This window comes from Anser brachyrhynchus (genome assembly GCF_964034855.1).
Source record: "Anser brachyrhynchus genome assembly, chromosome: 3".
Lineage (NCBI taxonomy): Eukaryota > Metazoa > Chordata > Aves > Anseriformes > Anatidae > Anser > Anser brachyrhynchus.
This window is the reverse complement of record NC_137696.1, coordinates 122,716,251-122,730,687: the sequence shown is the minus strand read 5'-3', so window position 1 is coordinate 122,730,687 and position 14,437 is coordinate 122,716,251. Positions and strand designations below refer to the sequence as shown.

Genomic DNA, 14,437 nt, shown 5'->3' with positions numbered 1-14,437 from the left:
CTCTCCTGGGGAGATACGAGGAGTTCCCGGTGTGTTTAAGTAAAGATATCCCATTCAGCTACACCGATAGTTGTTTTCAGTGTTTTTCTGCCCAGACATCGGAAAAAAAAAAGAAAAAGAGGCAGATCAGTTTAAAGATTTACCAGAGCGCGTGGGAATAGCAAATACTTCAAGAAAATGACGTTGGAAATGCCTCGGTGCAGATGCGAGCGGGTGAAATTCCTCAACCTATGTTATGTGGAAGGTCAGATCAGAGGATTAAGAAGGATTCCTCCAGCACCGAGTTACGTCTTCCACATTCGGTCCTGCAGGGGAGAGAGTCACGATGGCTCTCCTCTTGCAAGGGCAAATTCCCTGATTTGGGTTCAGCTGCTGCAAGCGCAGCTGGAGGGCAGCCAGAGCGGACAAACCCCTTACATCCCCTGGAAAACTTAAAATTTACACCGACAAAACCATGTCACAGGTAGTTTTAATTTTCCCATACTGTTACAATTATAAAAAGCATTTTTTCCCGTTCATTCCACGTCACTACACTTGTGCTTTATTACAAATATATTAAAAATCTCCACTCCAAAGCGTTGCTTGATGATGAGGTGACACTCCGCTGGATTTGGGGTGCTGACTCCTCGTTTTTGGAGCTGTGAATGAACCACAAGCCTCTCCCCAATAGGGGTGAGATAACGTTGCTCAGCATGAGGGAAAGCTAATAGGTGGCAACTTGAAAAGCGACTTCTGGTGTGGAAACTGATTTTTAGTTAAACCAAGGGAAAAACAAAGCAAGGGAGGGACCACGGAGATCCCATAAAGGGATCTCAGAAACCTTGTGCACGTGCAGAGATGTAAGGAAAACGCATCCTGTAAACAGGCGCAGCTGGGGTATTCTGCTCAGCACCCCTTGGGTGCAACGCACCCCTGGAAATTATTCCTATACTCACCTGGGATTCTTCGGGGCTTTCACTGATTTCTCTGCGAGCTCTGCAGCCCAGGCTCTCCACGCATTCAGGTGCCTAATTCCTGTTTATTTTTCAGTGGGTGCGAGGAGCCTAAATATCTCTGTGAGTCTGCTGCGTCTGCTCAGAACCAGCTGAGATGCGGCACGACATCGGGGCGGTGATTCCCTGGAGATGTGGGACAGAACCCAGCTGAACCCCGAAAGGCAGAGATGTGCACAAGTTTTGTTATTTCTGCACTCAGTTTTGTTATTTTAATTCTTCCCCTCAGAATGCTTATTTTTAATATTTTTCATCGTAAACCTGGAACTTCTTGGTAACCGCAGGTACAGTTAAATCAGAATTGCGAGGTCCTGCCTGGCTCCTGCCTGACAAGGGCTTCGAATATGCGATCCCTCCCCGCCCACCGTGGTTCTGTGGCTGCGCCCAGGTCCCAACCCGCCTGCAGCCACCTCCACCTCTCCATCCCATTGTCTTCGCCCTGTCGCAATTAATTATTCACACAAGAGCCACACACCGCAGCAGTTGCTATAGGGCACAGTCATGAATAACAACGGGCAGCTATTTTTAGCCCTAATTCTCATTACCTTGCGGCCAGGAGCGACAGTTCCTGGCAGCTCCCCTCCGCTCTTCCCTTCTCCACCTGCTCGGCATCTTCGGGCCGGGACTTGTTTGGAGAGCAAGGAACCAAAACGTGGGTGAGATTTATTTGTGATGTAGACCTACAGGTCTGAATCCGACCCTGGTTGCTCTGGCTTGGAACGCGCTGGCTGGCAGCTGAACTCCTCGGGTGTTTTGTGGCCAGAGGGGCACGAGGAACTGCCCTCCGAGCAAGGTTTCTGCCCCTCCGTCCAGCTCTTAGCTGCAGCAAAGCCAGCAGGCTGCACCCATCGCTGGATTTAATGCATCACCTACTGCAGGGAGAGAGAAAACATCTCAGAGCTGCAATTTCATGCCGGGTTCTGACATCTGTAGGATGCATTATGCTTCCTTTTGGGAATTACACTGGGACTGATTCCTCCCCAGTTTACGTACTTTGACTTTCCTTGCTAACACAGGGGCACACCGAAGGCTTTCTCTCGTCGCTGTCACTCCTCTCCTGCTGCCCTGTCTCACGTCACCTGCAATGCAAAGGAGAAATCTCCGGAAAATCATGGGAAGGGCTGGCTTTGAGGAGAGGCAGCAGGGAGGCTGCTCCTGCTGCGGAGAGCAACTCTGGAGCTAGAACAGCGAGAGAGAGTGGAGAAAAAAATAGAGAAAACAGCAACAGAGCACGAGATCCTTCATTCCTGCCACCCTGCCAAATGCAATAACACTCCGTCAAGTTACTCCAGAGGAGGGCCCAAAAACTTGCGAAGGAAAATCTGAGCTTCCACTCCGATGCAAAACAACATGAAAAAAAAAAATAAAATCTTGCAAAAGCAGGACACATCTCCAGGAGGACTTGTGCTATGCGTGTCCTAAACCAGCCACATCAGTTAGTAATAATAGTTCCAGTCATTTCAGAGGGATCTGGTGCAGATAAGTGAAAGGAAAAGGAGAAACGGGGGAGTAACCGTTTCCAGCATCTCCTGCAGGTCACAGAATTGCGGAGAACGCCTCTGTCCCAGGTCAGTATTTATCAGCAGACCCCCAAAAGCTGGTTCTGGCTAAAACACCACCTGGGGACACAGCCCAGGTGGGGCGCCTGTTGTGACCTGCTGACATTTCCCAGCTTTTCCATTTTTTTTTCTTATTTTTTTGATCACGGTTTGGACTAATTATTTTTAGGGGGTGATATTATAGTGTATCTTAGAGGGTAATATATATCATATATGTAATATGTTCCTTTTGAAGGGATGTCAGTGTGTTCCTGCGCACGGAGAGGTCTCGGCGTTTCTCCCTGCCTCTGACACTTCCCAAAAGACGCAGCCATCCCAGGAAAACGTCACCTACAACTAAAATTAGGGGATAGATGCACCCAGCCAGCACCTTTTGGGGCGAAAAAACCCGGAAATGGGGCTTTCCGGAGAAACAAACCTAAAAAATAAAGTAATAAAAAAAGAAATCGGTATTTTCCCCCCAAAATATCAATTTGTGTGGGACGGGACCCCAGGGCCGGATCCTGGATCCCTGATCCCAAATCCCCAGTCCCAGATCCCGGCCCCCCCATCCCCGGTCCCGGTCCCCGCAGCCCCCGCCAGCAGCCCAAAGCGCGCCCCCGCCCGCGCCCCCTGCTCGCCGCCGATTGGCTGGCGCTTTGGCGCGTCATCTCCCGCGCCCTCCCTCTGCGCTCCCATTGGCTGGCGCCCGGCAGCTGGCGGGAAACCTCCCGGCTTTGGCGCCAAGCGGGGAGCGCGGCGGCTGCGCTGCGCTTTGGGGCCGGGCCGGGTCCTAGCCGGTGCCCCCCGCTTTTTACCGATTTCTCCCCATTTTTACCGGTTTCCCCGGCTTCTTCTTCCCCTTGCGACACCGGAGGCGGGGGCCCCGGCGCCCGCCCGGCCTTTCCCAGCAGCAGCAGCAGCAGCAGCAGCATGGCGGCGCCGGCGGGAGGGCTGGAGGACGCGGAGCTGCGGGAGGCGCAGCGCGATTACCTCGATTTTTTGGACGATGAGGTGAGGAGCGGGGTGCTTTGGGATGGGGGGGAAGGGGTGGTGCATCCTTTCGTCCCGGTGGTGGGGATTACCCCCTTCCCCTCCTTTCCCCCCCCCTCCACCCCCCCGCATCTTCTGCTCAGCACAGCTGATGCAAACCTGTATTTTGGGGGGGGTTTGGTGTTTTTTTTTTTTTCTCCCGCAGGAGGATCAAGGGGTTTACCACAGCAAGGTGCGCGACATGATCAGCGACAACCAGTACCGCCTCCTGGTCAGCATCAACGACCTGCGGCGGAAGAACGAGAAGAGAGCCAGCCGGTGCGTGGGGCCGGGCACACCGCCGCTTTGCGGGTCCCTGAGGTTTGGCCAAGAAGGGCCAGACACCGTCCCGTGCTCCACGGGCAGCTGGGGGCCCCTGGAAATTTGGAAGGGCCTTCTCCTTCCCCGTCACATCTATTCCTTCCAAGCTTGCTGCTTGTTTATTTGGCAGAAAGACTTTGAGTGTTTGCAGTGAGCAGCAGTTGCTTGCATGATGCCAGTCGTCCTGTTTCTACAATTTTGGGGCGTTCTTGAGTGAGCTTGTAGGTCTGTTTAAGTACACGTGAAGTCTTTCGGATACGACTGATACTTTTTCAGAAGTCTTTCAGATAGGATTGATTCGTTTTCAGCTCCTGGCTGTTGGTGACTAGGAACTTAGATTATTTTTGCCTCACATTCTCGGTAAACTTTGAGTGCATTGAGGCACCTGGAAGAGCTTTGAGTGCTTTGCCAGAGCTGCTTGTGGAGGAGGGCAGAAAGGGGCTGCCAGCATACCTGCAGCTCCCGGTCATTCATCCCTTCCCTCTGTTGCAGGCTTTTGAACAACGCCTTTGAGGAGCTCGTCGCCTTCCAGCGTGCTCTGAAGGATTTCGTGGCCTCCGTCGACGCCACCTATGCCAAGCAGTACGAGGACTTCTACATCGGGCTGGAGGGCAGCTTCGGCTCCAAGCACGTCTCGCCGCGGACGCTGACCGCCTGCTTCCTGAGCTGCATTGTCTGCGTGGAGGGCATCGTGACGAAATGTGAGCCGGGGGACTTGTCCGGGTGCACGTGGTGTAGCTGTGCAGGCTGAGGAGGTCAAGGTGTTTGCTGTGGAGGGGCTTGGAGGGGTTCTACCACCAGGTTTGGGAGGGTTGTCCATGGGGAATCCACCAGTGGTGGACAACCTGAGCGAGGGGGACAGGGAACTTGCAGAAGATCTGGATGTTGGGGTGGTCTTTGTGGAAGGAACTCGGCAAATCCTGTCACAAAACAGACCCTGGTTGCCAGAGGTCGTGTCCCAAGCGGTGGCAACCCCGTCGGGCATTGCCTGCTGACAACCAGGTGGATTGGGATTTTCCTGCCCCCAACTCTTCTTCCTTCCCAACCCAGGCTCTCTGGTCCGTCCCAAGGTCGTCCGCAGCGTCCACTATTGCCCCGCGACCAAGAAGACCATCGAGCGCCGGTACACAGACCTGACGTCCCTGGATGCTTTCCCGTCCAGCTCTGTCTACCCTACAAAGGTGAGGTGGCCTCGTGGGAGGTGTCAGCAGGTTCCTCTGGGGAGAACATGCCTGCTCTGAGCCGAGGGTCTCAGATGCCTTTGGGCTTCTTCATCTAACGTGGCCTCGGAGTACAGAGAGGACACATCGCACGTGAAGTGTGGTGGTCTGAGAAAACTCCTAGGAACAGATGACAAAGGTTTTCGTTGGTCACCAGACTCACTCGCAAATGTCAGTTATGATCTTAGTTCTGCTGTAGGATGCTCAGCTGGTTTCTCGGTGGGGTGTCAGCCGGTTTTGTGTCTTCTGGGGCCTGCGAGCACGTCCGTGCTGCCCTGGAGGGGGTACACGGACCCTCGGGCAGAGGGGGAATGGAGGAAGGAAAAGGATGACCTGAGTATTGTCCGCGTTGCCCACACCTCCTGCACGGGTGATGCGTTACCACCACCTGCGCTAGGGTCAGGGTTTGGAGGGACTTTTAATGGACCAGCAGTGCTGGCAGCGTTAGATCGGGGGAGCCGGTGAACCCCGGGCTCTGGCAGTCCTGGTAAAGCAGCCCCTTGCAGTAGTCTTCCGTGTGCTGGGTGATGCAGTCCCTTTTCCCTGTGCTCCCAAAAAAAACCATCACAAATCTTTTTACTTCCTCCTTAAGGATGAAGAGAATAACCCCCTGGAGACGGAGTTTGGCCTCTCGGTCTACAAGGACCACCAGACCATCACCATCCAGGAGATGCCTGAGAAGGCACCAGCCGGGCAGCTGCCGCGCTCGGTGGATGTCATTCTGGACGACGACCTGGTGGACAAGGTGAAGCCTGGGGACCGCATCCAGGTGGTTGGCACGTACCGCTGCCTGCCGGGAAAGAAAGGCGGTTACACCTCGGGGACGTTCAGGTGAGCATCCCTTTTTAGCAGGGTCACACCTCTGGAGGAGGAGATACAGGGCAGGCGGGCAGCCACCCCAGAGCCGGGTGAAATATTGGTTGAAATCACTTGGAAATGGTTTGCTCCTTGGGATCAGTGTTGAGTTTTGAGCTCCAGCTGCCCGCAGGGTGGGCTGGGTGCTCTTAAAGATGCTCCACGGATGGAGCAGTGCAGTCAGACAGAGGGATTACGGCTCTTGGAGCTTCCCATCCCTCTCCGTGACTTCCTAGAGCCAAAGATGATCCCCCGCAAGTTTCTGCTGTGTCGTTGCTGTGGCCCCCATGGGCTCGGTGAGGTTTGCAGGTGTGTGATCAGGGCTGTGTCACTTTCCCAGGACTATCCTCATTGCCTGCCACGTGAAGCAGATGAGCAAAGACGCTCGGCCACTCTACTCCGCTACTGATGTGGCCAAGATCAAGAGGTTCAGCAAGAGTCGATCCAAGGTATTTATTTGTCTTATTTCAGAGCCTGCCTTCTAGGATTTTCCACTTGCTTTCTTTGCGTTGCTGCTTAGACTTTTGCCAATTCCTGTTAGATTTTTGTTGCTGCTTCCAATGTGGTAGCAGAGCTTGCTGGCAGCTCTGCTGTGCGTAGCTGTCGAGATGGAGATCTGGCGGTGTTGTGTGCGCCCCGACTCTGCTAGCTGGCTGCCAGAAAAGTTCCCCTGCAGAGGAATTCCATCTTCCCTCCTTAAATCCAAGAACAGAATGAGATGACAGCATGGATATCTGAAAGGAAACGCAGCAAAATTCCAGTCCTTGGGCTAAGGAGGGAATGGGGGTCAGCCCCAGCCTGGTCCTCTGTTTAGCTCTTTGCTTTATAGTGTGGAAAGGATAAAACCTTATTCTCATGGGGTTTGCTGCTTCCAGTGCTTGCTGGATGGTCTAGGACTTCAGGACCGCACTGATAAGCATTATTTAACAGAATAACGTTGGAATATTCTTTCAGTGTGGCTCTGTGATAGGAATAGTATCTCTTTTTGTGCTGAAATGCGCTTGTGAAGAATTGCTCCTCGTTTTTATTTGCTACAGTCTGTCTTACGGGCTGTGCTTTGCCTCTTCTGCCGTAGGATATCTTTGACCAGCTGGCGAGGTCCCTGGCGCCCAGCATCCATGGGCACGAGTTCATCAAGAAGGCCATCCTCTGCATGCTGCTGGGAGGGGTGGAGAAAATCCTGGAGAACGGGAGCCGCATCCGAGGGGACATCAACATCTTGCTGATAGGTCTGGCTGGGCAGAGGAGAGGCTGAGCTTGGTTTCATGGGATCGAGGTGGTGGTTATTAACAAATCTTCTTCTCTGTTTCAGGAGACCCTTCTGTCGCCAAGTCTCAGCTGCTGCGCTACGTGCTGAGCACCGCGCCCCGTGCCATTGCCACCACCGGCAGGGGCTCCTCCGGCGTTGGCCTGACGGCTGCCATCACCACCGACCAAGAAACCGGTAAGGAGCGGGCTGGTTCCCAGTGGGAACTGGTGGCGGGATGCTGGTTAATACCCGGGAGGGATTCTACAAGGTCCAGGCCTGCTGTTTCACAGAATCGCAGAATCATCTAGGTTGGAAGAGACCTCCAAGATCACCGAGTCCAACCTCTGACCTAACACTAAGCAGTCCTCCACTAAACCGTATCACTAAGCTCTACATCTAAACGGCTTTTCAAGACCTCCAGGGATGGTGACTCAACCACTTCCCTGGGCAGCCCATTCCAATGCCTAACAACCCTTTCAGTAAAGAAGTACTTCCTAACATCCAACCTAAACCTCCCCTGGCGCAACTTTAGCCCATTCCCCCTCGTCCTGTCACCAGGCATGTGGGAGAACAGACCAACCCCCACCTCTCTACAGCCTCCTTTAAGGTACCTGTAGAGAGCGATGAGGTCGCCCCTGAGCCTCCTCTTCTCCAGGCTGAACAACCCCAGCTCCCTCAGCCGCTCCTTGTAAGACTTGTCCTCTCTGCGGTGGCATTTGCAGGACCTGCTTTGTCCGGATGATTGAGGGCAAGGATAATGGTGTTTTTAGGGGTGTCTTCTCCACTGATAGATGGTGGTCTCCCATTCTACCAGGTGTACCCCCTGCGGGGCCTGGCTGACAGCCGGGAGCCTGGGGCTTTTCTTCTTCCTTGGGGGCTTGCTTCTCATCCGCGGCGTCCTGACCCCTTTTTTCTCCCCCCACCCCAAGGTGAGCGGCGCCTGGAAGCGGGGGCCATGGTGCTGGCAGACCGGGGCGTGGTGTGCATCGACGAGTTCGACAAGATGTCCGACATCGACCGCACGGCCATACACGAGGTGATGGAGCAGGGCCGCGTCACCATCGCCAAGGCCGGCATGCACGCTCGCCTCAACTCCCGCTGCAGCGTCCTGGCGGCGGCTAACCCCGTCTACGGCCGGGTGAGTGCTGGGCCCCCGCCGTGGGGAAGGCTGCTGGGGGCCCTCTTTGTGGGGGAGGCAGCTGCCGAAACCCCAAAGGTCCCCCAGAAATGGTGATGTGGTTCTGAGTGGGGCTGGGATGCTTGGGGCAGAGAACTTGTTTGCTTGGATCTCCTGGGGCTTGTGGGGTTTCTCGCTGAAGCTTAGCACTGCCTGGGTGTCGTGCGTCACCTCCAGGCTTGGTGTTTGACCTAGGACCACAAAAAATAGGGGATTTCCTTGCAAGTGAGAGCTACACCCATCTTCCTGGATGGGGAAAAGCGGCCTTAGTGCTGCAGCAGGCTGGGGTTAGCGTGATATCTTCAGTGTTCAACTGTCTGGATTGTGAGAGTCTCGCATATCTCCTTATTTCATCTCCTTATTTCAACCTCCTGCAGTACGACCAGTACAAGACGCCCATGGAGAACATCGGCCTGCAGGACTCCTTGCTCTCCCGCTTCGACCTGCTCTTCATCGTGCTGGACCAGATGGACCCCGAGCAGGACAGGGAGATCTCGGACCACGTCCTGCGGATGCACCGCTACCGCAACCCCAACGAGCAGGACGGGGACGGTGAGTTACCCTTGGTGTCTGCGAGCCCAGGAGTTAGGGGGTTTCTCTGCCTGTGGTTGCTTCTCTTTTGCTTGGGGCGACAAGAGACCAGACCCTTGTTCTGAGTGGGATGTTGGTCATTTCTTTGCTGTGACCTTGAGGTAAAGAATGTCCATCGTTCCTCTAGCTGGTGCCCATCTCTGTCCTGGGCGGTGTGGCTCAGGTAATGGGGGAGCAGATAGTTGGAATCCTTGTGTTGTGGCACAACCCAAGCTTCTCTGGGTGGGAGCACCAGAAGAGCTGTTGGGTTGAGTCTGTCTTGAGGTGGAGATCGGAAGAGCAGCCCCACATTGCTGGAAGTCCTTGGCGAACTTTTCTTCCCCAGACTTGTAGCTGTCCTTTCTGCGTTGTCACCTGTTGGCAGCTCTTTGGGTTCAGTGTCTGTGGTTTTGCTGAGTGCTACCAGTTAGGTGGCTTCTGGCTACGGGAAGCTAAAACTCTGTTTTTGGGAACCCTCCCCTCTGCAGCCATGCCCCTGGGCAGCGCCGTGGAGATCCTGGCTACGGATGACCCCGACTTCGCGCAGGAGGAGGAACAGGAGCTGCAAGTGTACGAGAAGCACGATGACCTCCTGCATGGCCCCAATCGCCGCAAGTGAGTCCCTGTCCCGTGCCCCCGTAGCTCTCTGGGGGTGATGAGTTGATGCCAGAACGCTACGGGTTTGGCTGGAGCACCCGGCTGGTGGCTCCCTGCTGGGGACAGGGGTGCTGGAGGTGGTCCACAGCAAGGCGTGTGGTCAGAATGATGGTGAGGCGGGTGACGGGGAACATCTGGAGCTGAATTCTCCACGTGCCTGGATGCCCATGAAGGGCAGTGCCCTCCTTGGGTGCAGCCTTGCTTCTGCAGGCACCCTTTGCTCGTCCCCTCTGCTCCCCTGAAGAACGTGGGTGTGTGTGTGTGTCCCCCGCAGGGAGAAGATCGTCAGCATGGAGTTCATGAGGAAGTACATCCACGTAGCCAAGATGATTAAGCCTGTCTTGACCCAGGAGTCGGCAAACTACATAGCGGAGGAGTACTCCCGCCTGCGCAGCCAGAACCAGATGGGCTCGGACATCGCCAGGGTGAGCTCCTTCTACTCGTGCCGGGAGGAGGGAAACCTCTCCCCTTACGGGTGTTTTCCACCTCGAACCAGAGAGTGGTTGAGGTTGGAAGAGGCTGGTGAAGGTCATCTGGATGCGACCGTTTTGGGGTTGTAAAAGGGGTGAGCCAGATGCTGCGTTAGGGGGTCACAGCCTCATGGGCTCTGCTGTCTCACCACCGCCTCTTTTTTTCACCCCAGACCTCCCCAGTCACGGCCCGTACCTTGGAGACCCTGATCCGCCTCTCCACGGCCCACGCCAAGGCCAGGATGAACAAGACGGTCGATCTGCAGGACGCGGAGGCGGCTCTGGAGCTGGTGCAGTTCGCCTACTTCAAAAAGGTGGGGGAAAGCGTCCCTCAGTGGCTGTGGGATCCCGCAGGGGTCATCAAAAGGGGCAGATTTGGGTGGTCAACAAGTGCAGGCTGAGCAAATGGGGCTGCTGGTGGGGTCTGGTGTCCTTCTGCCCGGTTGGAAGGGATGCATCTTGGCATGCACTGCTGAGAGACCCCAAAAATACCTCCAGGAGGCTTTGGCAATGTGGAATAAGGCTTTGTGGGAGGTTGGTGAGCCCCAAAACTCACTGCAGGTCCGTGTGGATGGGTGAAGCTTGGGAGGATGGGTCTTGTAGGGGGCAAGTTTGCTTTGGGAGCAAATGGGGTGATGCTCTTGGAGAGCAGAGGGATGGGATCCTGCCCACCTTGAAAGGGGGCTGAGTCCTGCCTGCCACCCTTGTGCAGGTGCTGGAGAAAGAGAAGAAACGCAAAAAACAGGTGGAGGAGGACTCGGAGACCGAGAAGGAGGATGAGGAGACACAGCCCAAAGAGGAGGGCAGGAAGCAAAGGTAGTTACGGCAGGCCTTGGGGAAATACTCCGTGTTTTGTTAAACCCAGCAGATCGTTTGGCCCGAACTTGTAAAAGGGGAGCCACTGGCGACAGCCCTAAAACTCAACGTTTGTGACTAGGGGGTGGTGGATGAGCCCTGGGCTTCTTACCTGCAGGCCACAACTACCCCGTGTGGTCCTGCAAGAGCTCTGGGGGGGGTCTCCTGCGGTGTGTACTTGGGCTGGATGGGGGGTGACCTCCTCTTCCCCCACCCAGGAGGAAGAAGGCACGCACGGAGGGCCAGGAAGAGTCCTATGACCCCTATGACTTCAGCGACGCCGAGCAGGAGATGCCGGAGGGTGAGTCAGTGGGGTTTCGTTGGCATGTGGTATCTCCTGGGAGTTTGGGTTCACCCACCCCGTCCAAAGAGGCTGAGCACAGCCTGGTTTGGTTGCTGCAGCTCGTGCTTTGGTTCTCTGGTTGTTTGGGCACCGGGCAGGCTGAAGATAACTCTTCTTCCTCCTCCAGTCCAGGCACATACACCCAAGACGCCCGAAGCCTCGGCCTCTGGCGAAACGAAGAAGCCGGAGCTGGCTGATCCGAGGTGAGCGGGGGCTGGAGAAGCAGCAGGAGGAGGTGTTTGTCCTGCCTGGGCCATGGAGGGATGAGCTGGTTGGGCCTTCCCTGCTTTGATACCCATAGAGCTCAGGTGTGGGAGGGTTTTTTTTCCTGCAGAAAGCCGTGAGCGTGTTGTTGGGTTGCATGGTGGCATCTTCCCAGCTGTGTGAGCCAAGCAGGGGCAGCCTGAGTTAGATTTGGAGAGGGGATTTCTGCTCAGTACCTCCCGAGGTGCTGGTAATTGCAGCTCTCAACGCCTTAAGGCTGCTGCCTTTTGTTTGGGGTGCGAGCAGAGTCGGCTCCCTTCTTACCTGCAGTCACGAGGCTGCTGCTTAGACTCTGATGCTGCTTGGAGCTGAGCTGGTGGGTCCAAACTCTTGTCCAAAACTGTTGGTTTGTATCCTGGAGAGCTGGATTTCAGCCAGGGGACTTGCACCCCAGCTGGTCTGAAGGGCGCTCTGAATAATAACACCATGCCTCAAGTCAGAGGCCGGAGCTGGGTGTGAACAACTGGGTGCAGAGAGGGAGCAGGAAGAGGCAGGGCTGGGTTAGCCCCAGGCCTGGAGCTGGTATCCATGGGCTGGAGACATGCGGGGTGGGTGCAGCAGCTCTAGGGGCGTACCCAGGTCTCTGGAGCAGACGTCTGGTGGGTGTTCCCAGCTCTGCTTTTGGTTTTCCTACTGGGTGATCTTCTGGGGTGGTCGAGGGCTGCGATATCCTTGGCTGGGAAGGGAGAGGAAGGGCCTGTGTTTGGTCTCTGATGGGGATTACCTCTCACCTAGGTTGAAAGCGTTCAAGGCTGCGCTCCTGGAGGTCTTCAAAGCTTCCCACGCCCAGTCCGTGGGCCTGAAGAGCGTGATGGAGTCCATCAACCGCGACAACCCCGAGCCCTTCTCGCTGCCTGAAGTGAAACTGGCGTTGGCCCACATGCAAGATGACAACCAGATCATGGTGTCCGATGACATTATCTTCTTAATTTGAGCCTCTAGGCGGAAGAACCCGACTTCTCATGGACTTTTAGCCGGAAGACTCTTCGTATTTACCTTCATCTCTCTCCTGAATGCTTCATTTGGCTGAGCTGGACTTTGGGGAGCTTGAGCCTGTGCACTTTAGTTGTTCCTCGCTGTGCATTGCTGGCACCAAAGAGGCCAGGAAATCTGAAAGCTCTCTGACATGCCACCTCTGAGCTGCTGGAGTATTTGGAAAGAGGTTTGGTTTTGCAAGTAGCCAAAAGGAAGAATTTATGTGCACATTACTGATGGTTTTAAAGTGTTTTTAGCTTTGGTCTTGGTTATGCAAGCTGGGGAGCTCAGGCTGATCTTACTCAAGGACAGTTTGGTTTAGTGCAGGGCTCCCATGGGCTTTTGCCCATGTAAATCATCCTTTTTTATATTTTTACTCTACCATGGACTTCCCAGACTGGAAGGAGCCTTTTTACCTCCTTTTTTTTTATCATTTAATTAAAAAAATGTTTTTTCCCCCCTCAGTGTAACCATGTGCAAGCTCCCCAGTTGGTGGTAATGGTTTCAGCCTTTGAATAAAAAAAAATTGGGTTTGAGAATCCAACATACAATAGCAGTGGTGGTAAGAAGCAGTGTGGAAACTCACTATTAATAGTGAAGCTTTTTTCCCCCACTTTTTTCACCCCTTTATTTCCCCAGTTACGTAGCCTAGATCTGCTTCTCTCCCAGGCACAGACGCCTCATGCCTGTCCTGTTGGCAGCGAGCAGCCTTGTGGAGGACAATTTCTGGCCATGCAGGAGCAAGTACACCCTGATCTGCTCCACTGCCCGGGGGTCAGCTCCATTGCTGGATTGTGCAGCCCTGCTGGGATTTTTAGCCCGGAATTGATGGGAAGGACGTGGGATGCTCTGAGCTGCCCAGCTGCGCCCCCACTGCATATGGATTAGGTCTCCAGCCCTTCTCTAGTCTGGGGTGGCTCTTGTATGAATATAAAATAGGAGGAAACCTGTAGCTAAGAAAGGTCAGGGTTTTAAGAAGCACTTCTGGGGCCTGGGATCCTACATCCCCTGTACGTTGCCCAGGCTGTGTTGCTGCAACCGTTCTTGAGTCCCACGGAAGAGAACCACAAGCTACTCAACCGTGAAAGCCTTCCCTCGCCCTTGGGCAATTTGTTTGTTTCATTTTCTGGGAATGTCTTGGTGACTAATTCCTGGAGATGGGATATTTCTAGAAACCAGCATGCTTTCGTGGCCAGGGCTGGCTTTCAAGAAAAGCTGAACACGTCGTCAAACCTGTCTCTGTCATCAGAGCTGTTGAAGGTTTGGGATTTTAATTTTTTTTTTTATTTTTATTTTTATTTTTTAAACTTTGTCTTGGTGAATTTGACGTTAAGTTTTGGAGAAGGCCCTGAGCACCACAGGCTTGTGCTGGTGTCCTTGCCCTTCTCCGGGCATCTGCATCGTTCATGTGCCTTCATTTCTGTGTCAGTGACACCATAAATATCACCTTGAATAATAAAATGCATCTAGATACCATTTCTCACATGATTTGCTATAAAAAGCCTTCAGGCTGCTGCCTGACTCTGGGTTCGGGGATGGGTTGGGGCACATCTCCCCACCACCCTGCCTCTGCAGGGACCTCGGTGGACCAGGACCTTGCAGAGCTGTCCTGGGGGTGGGTGGCTGATGAATGCAGACCCCCCTCCTGCCCCTTAAACCAGGACATTTGGCTCTTGCGTGGCTAAGGCCATGCTGGCTCTGTGTCACGAAGTCCCTGAGCAGGAGCAATGCAGCAAATGTACCCAGACACCTTTTGCTGGAGGTAGATCTGGTTTTTCTTACCGACTTGTGCATGAACAAGGATGTGCTTTCAACTAAGCACCCTCAGCAGCAGGAAACGTGCGGTCCTAGATAAAAATTCAGTAAATGGAGATCGAAATCTGCTGTTAGCCTTGCCTGGTTCCACAGGTCCAATCTAC

At 54.4% G+C, this 14,437-nt stretch overlaps 1 protein-coding gene and 1 long non-coding RNA gene across 2 annotated transcripts; one reads left to right on the top strand and one right to left on the bottom strand.

Annotated features, from left to right (window-relative positions):
- Window positions 1-325: 325 nt before the first annotated feature.
- Window positions 326-3,102, bottom strand: LOC308192478. Its single transcript, XR_013948832.1, has 3 exons — window positions 1,986-3,102; window positions 1,538-1,864; window positions 326-1,118 (listed from the first exon to the last, which is right to left on the bottom strand). It is a non-coding gene; the product is annotated as an uncharacterized lncRNA (long non-coding RNA).
- Window positions 3,103-3,262: 160 nt separating this feature from the next.
- On the top strand, window positions 3,263-13,994 carry MCM3 (minichromosome maintenance complex component 3). The gene is made up of 17 exons (XM_080586043.1): window positions 3,263-3,544; window positions 3,729-3,841; window positions 4,376-4,584; window positions 4,934-5,064; window positions 5,696-5,934; window positions 6,299-6,407; window positions 7,034-7,187; window positions 7,271-7,402; window positions 8,137-8,345; window positions 8,762-8,936; window positions 9,443-9,569; window positions 9,886-10,036; window positions 10,255-10,395; window positions 10,794-10,897; window positions 11,155-11,237; window positions 11,407-11,482; window positions 12,279-13,994. Exons 1-17 carry the CDS (start codon window positions 3,464-3,466, stop codon window positions 12,475-12,477), a joined length of 2,433 nt encoding a protein of 810 aa, XP_080442169.1. The 5' UTR covers window positions 3,263-3,463; the 3' UTR covers window positions 12,478-13,994.
- The last annotated feature ends 443 nt before the right edge of the window (window positions 13,995-14,437 follow it).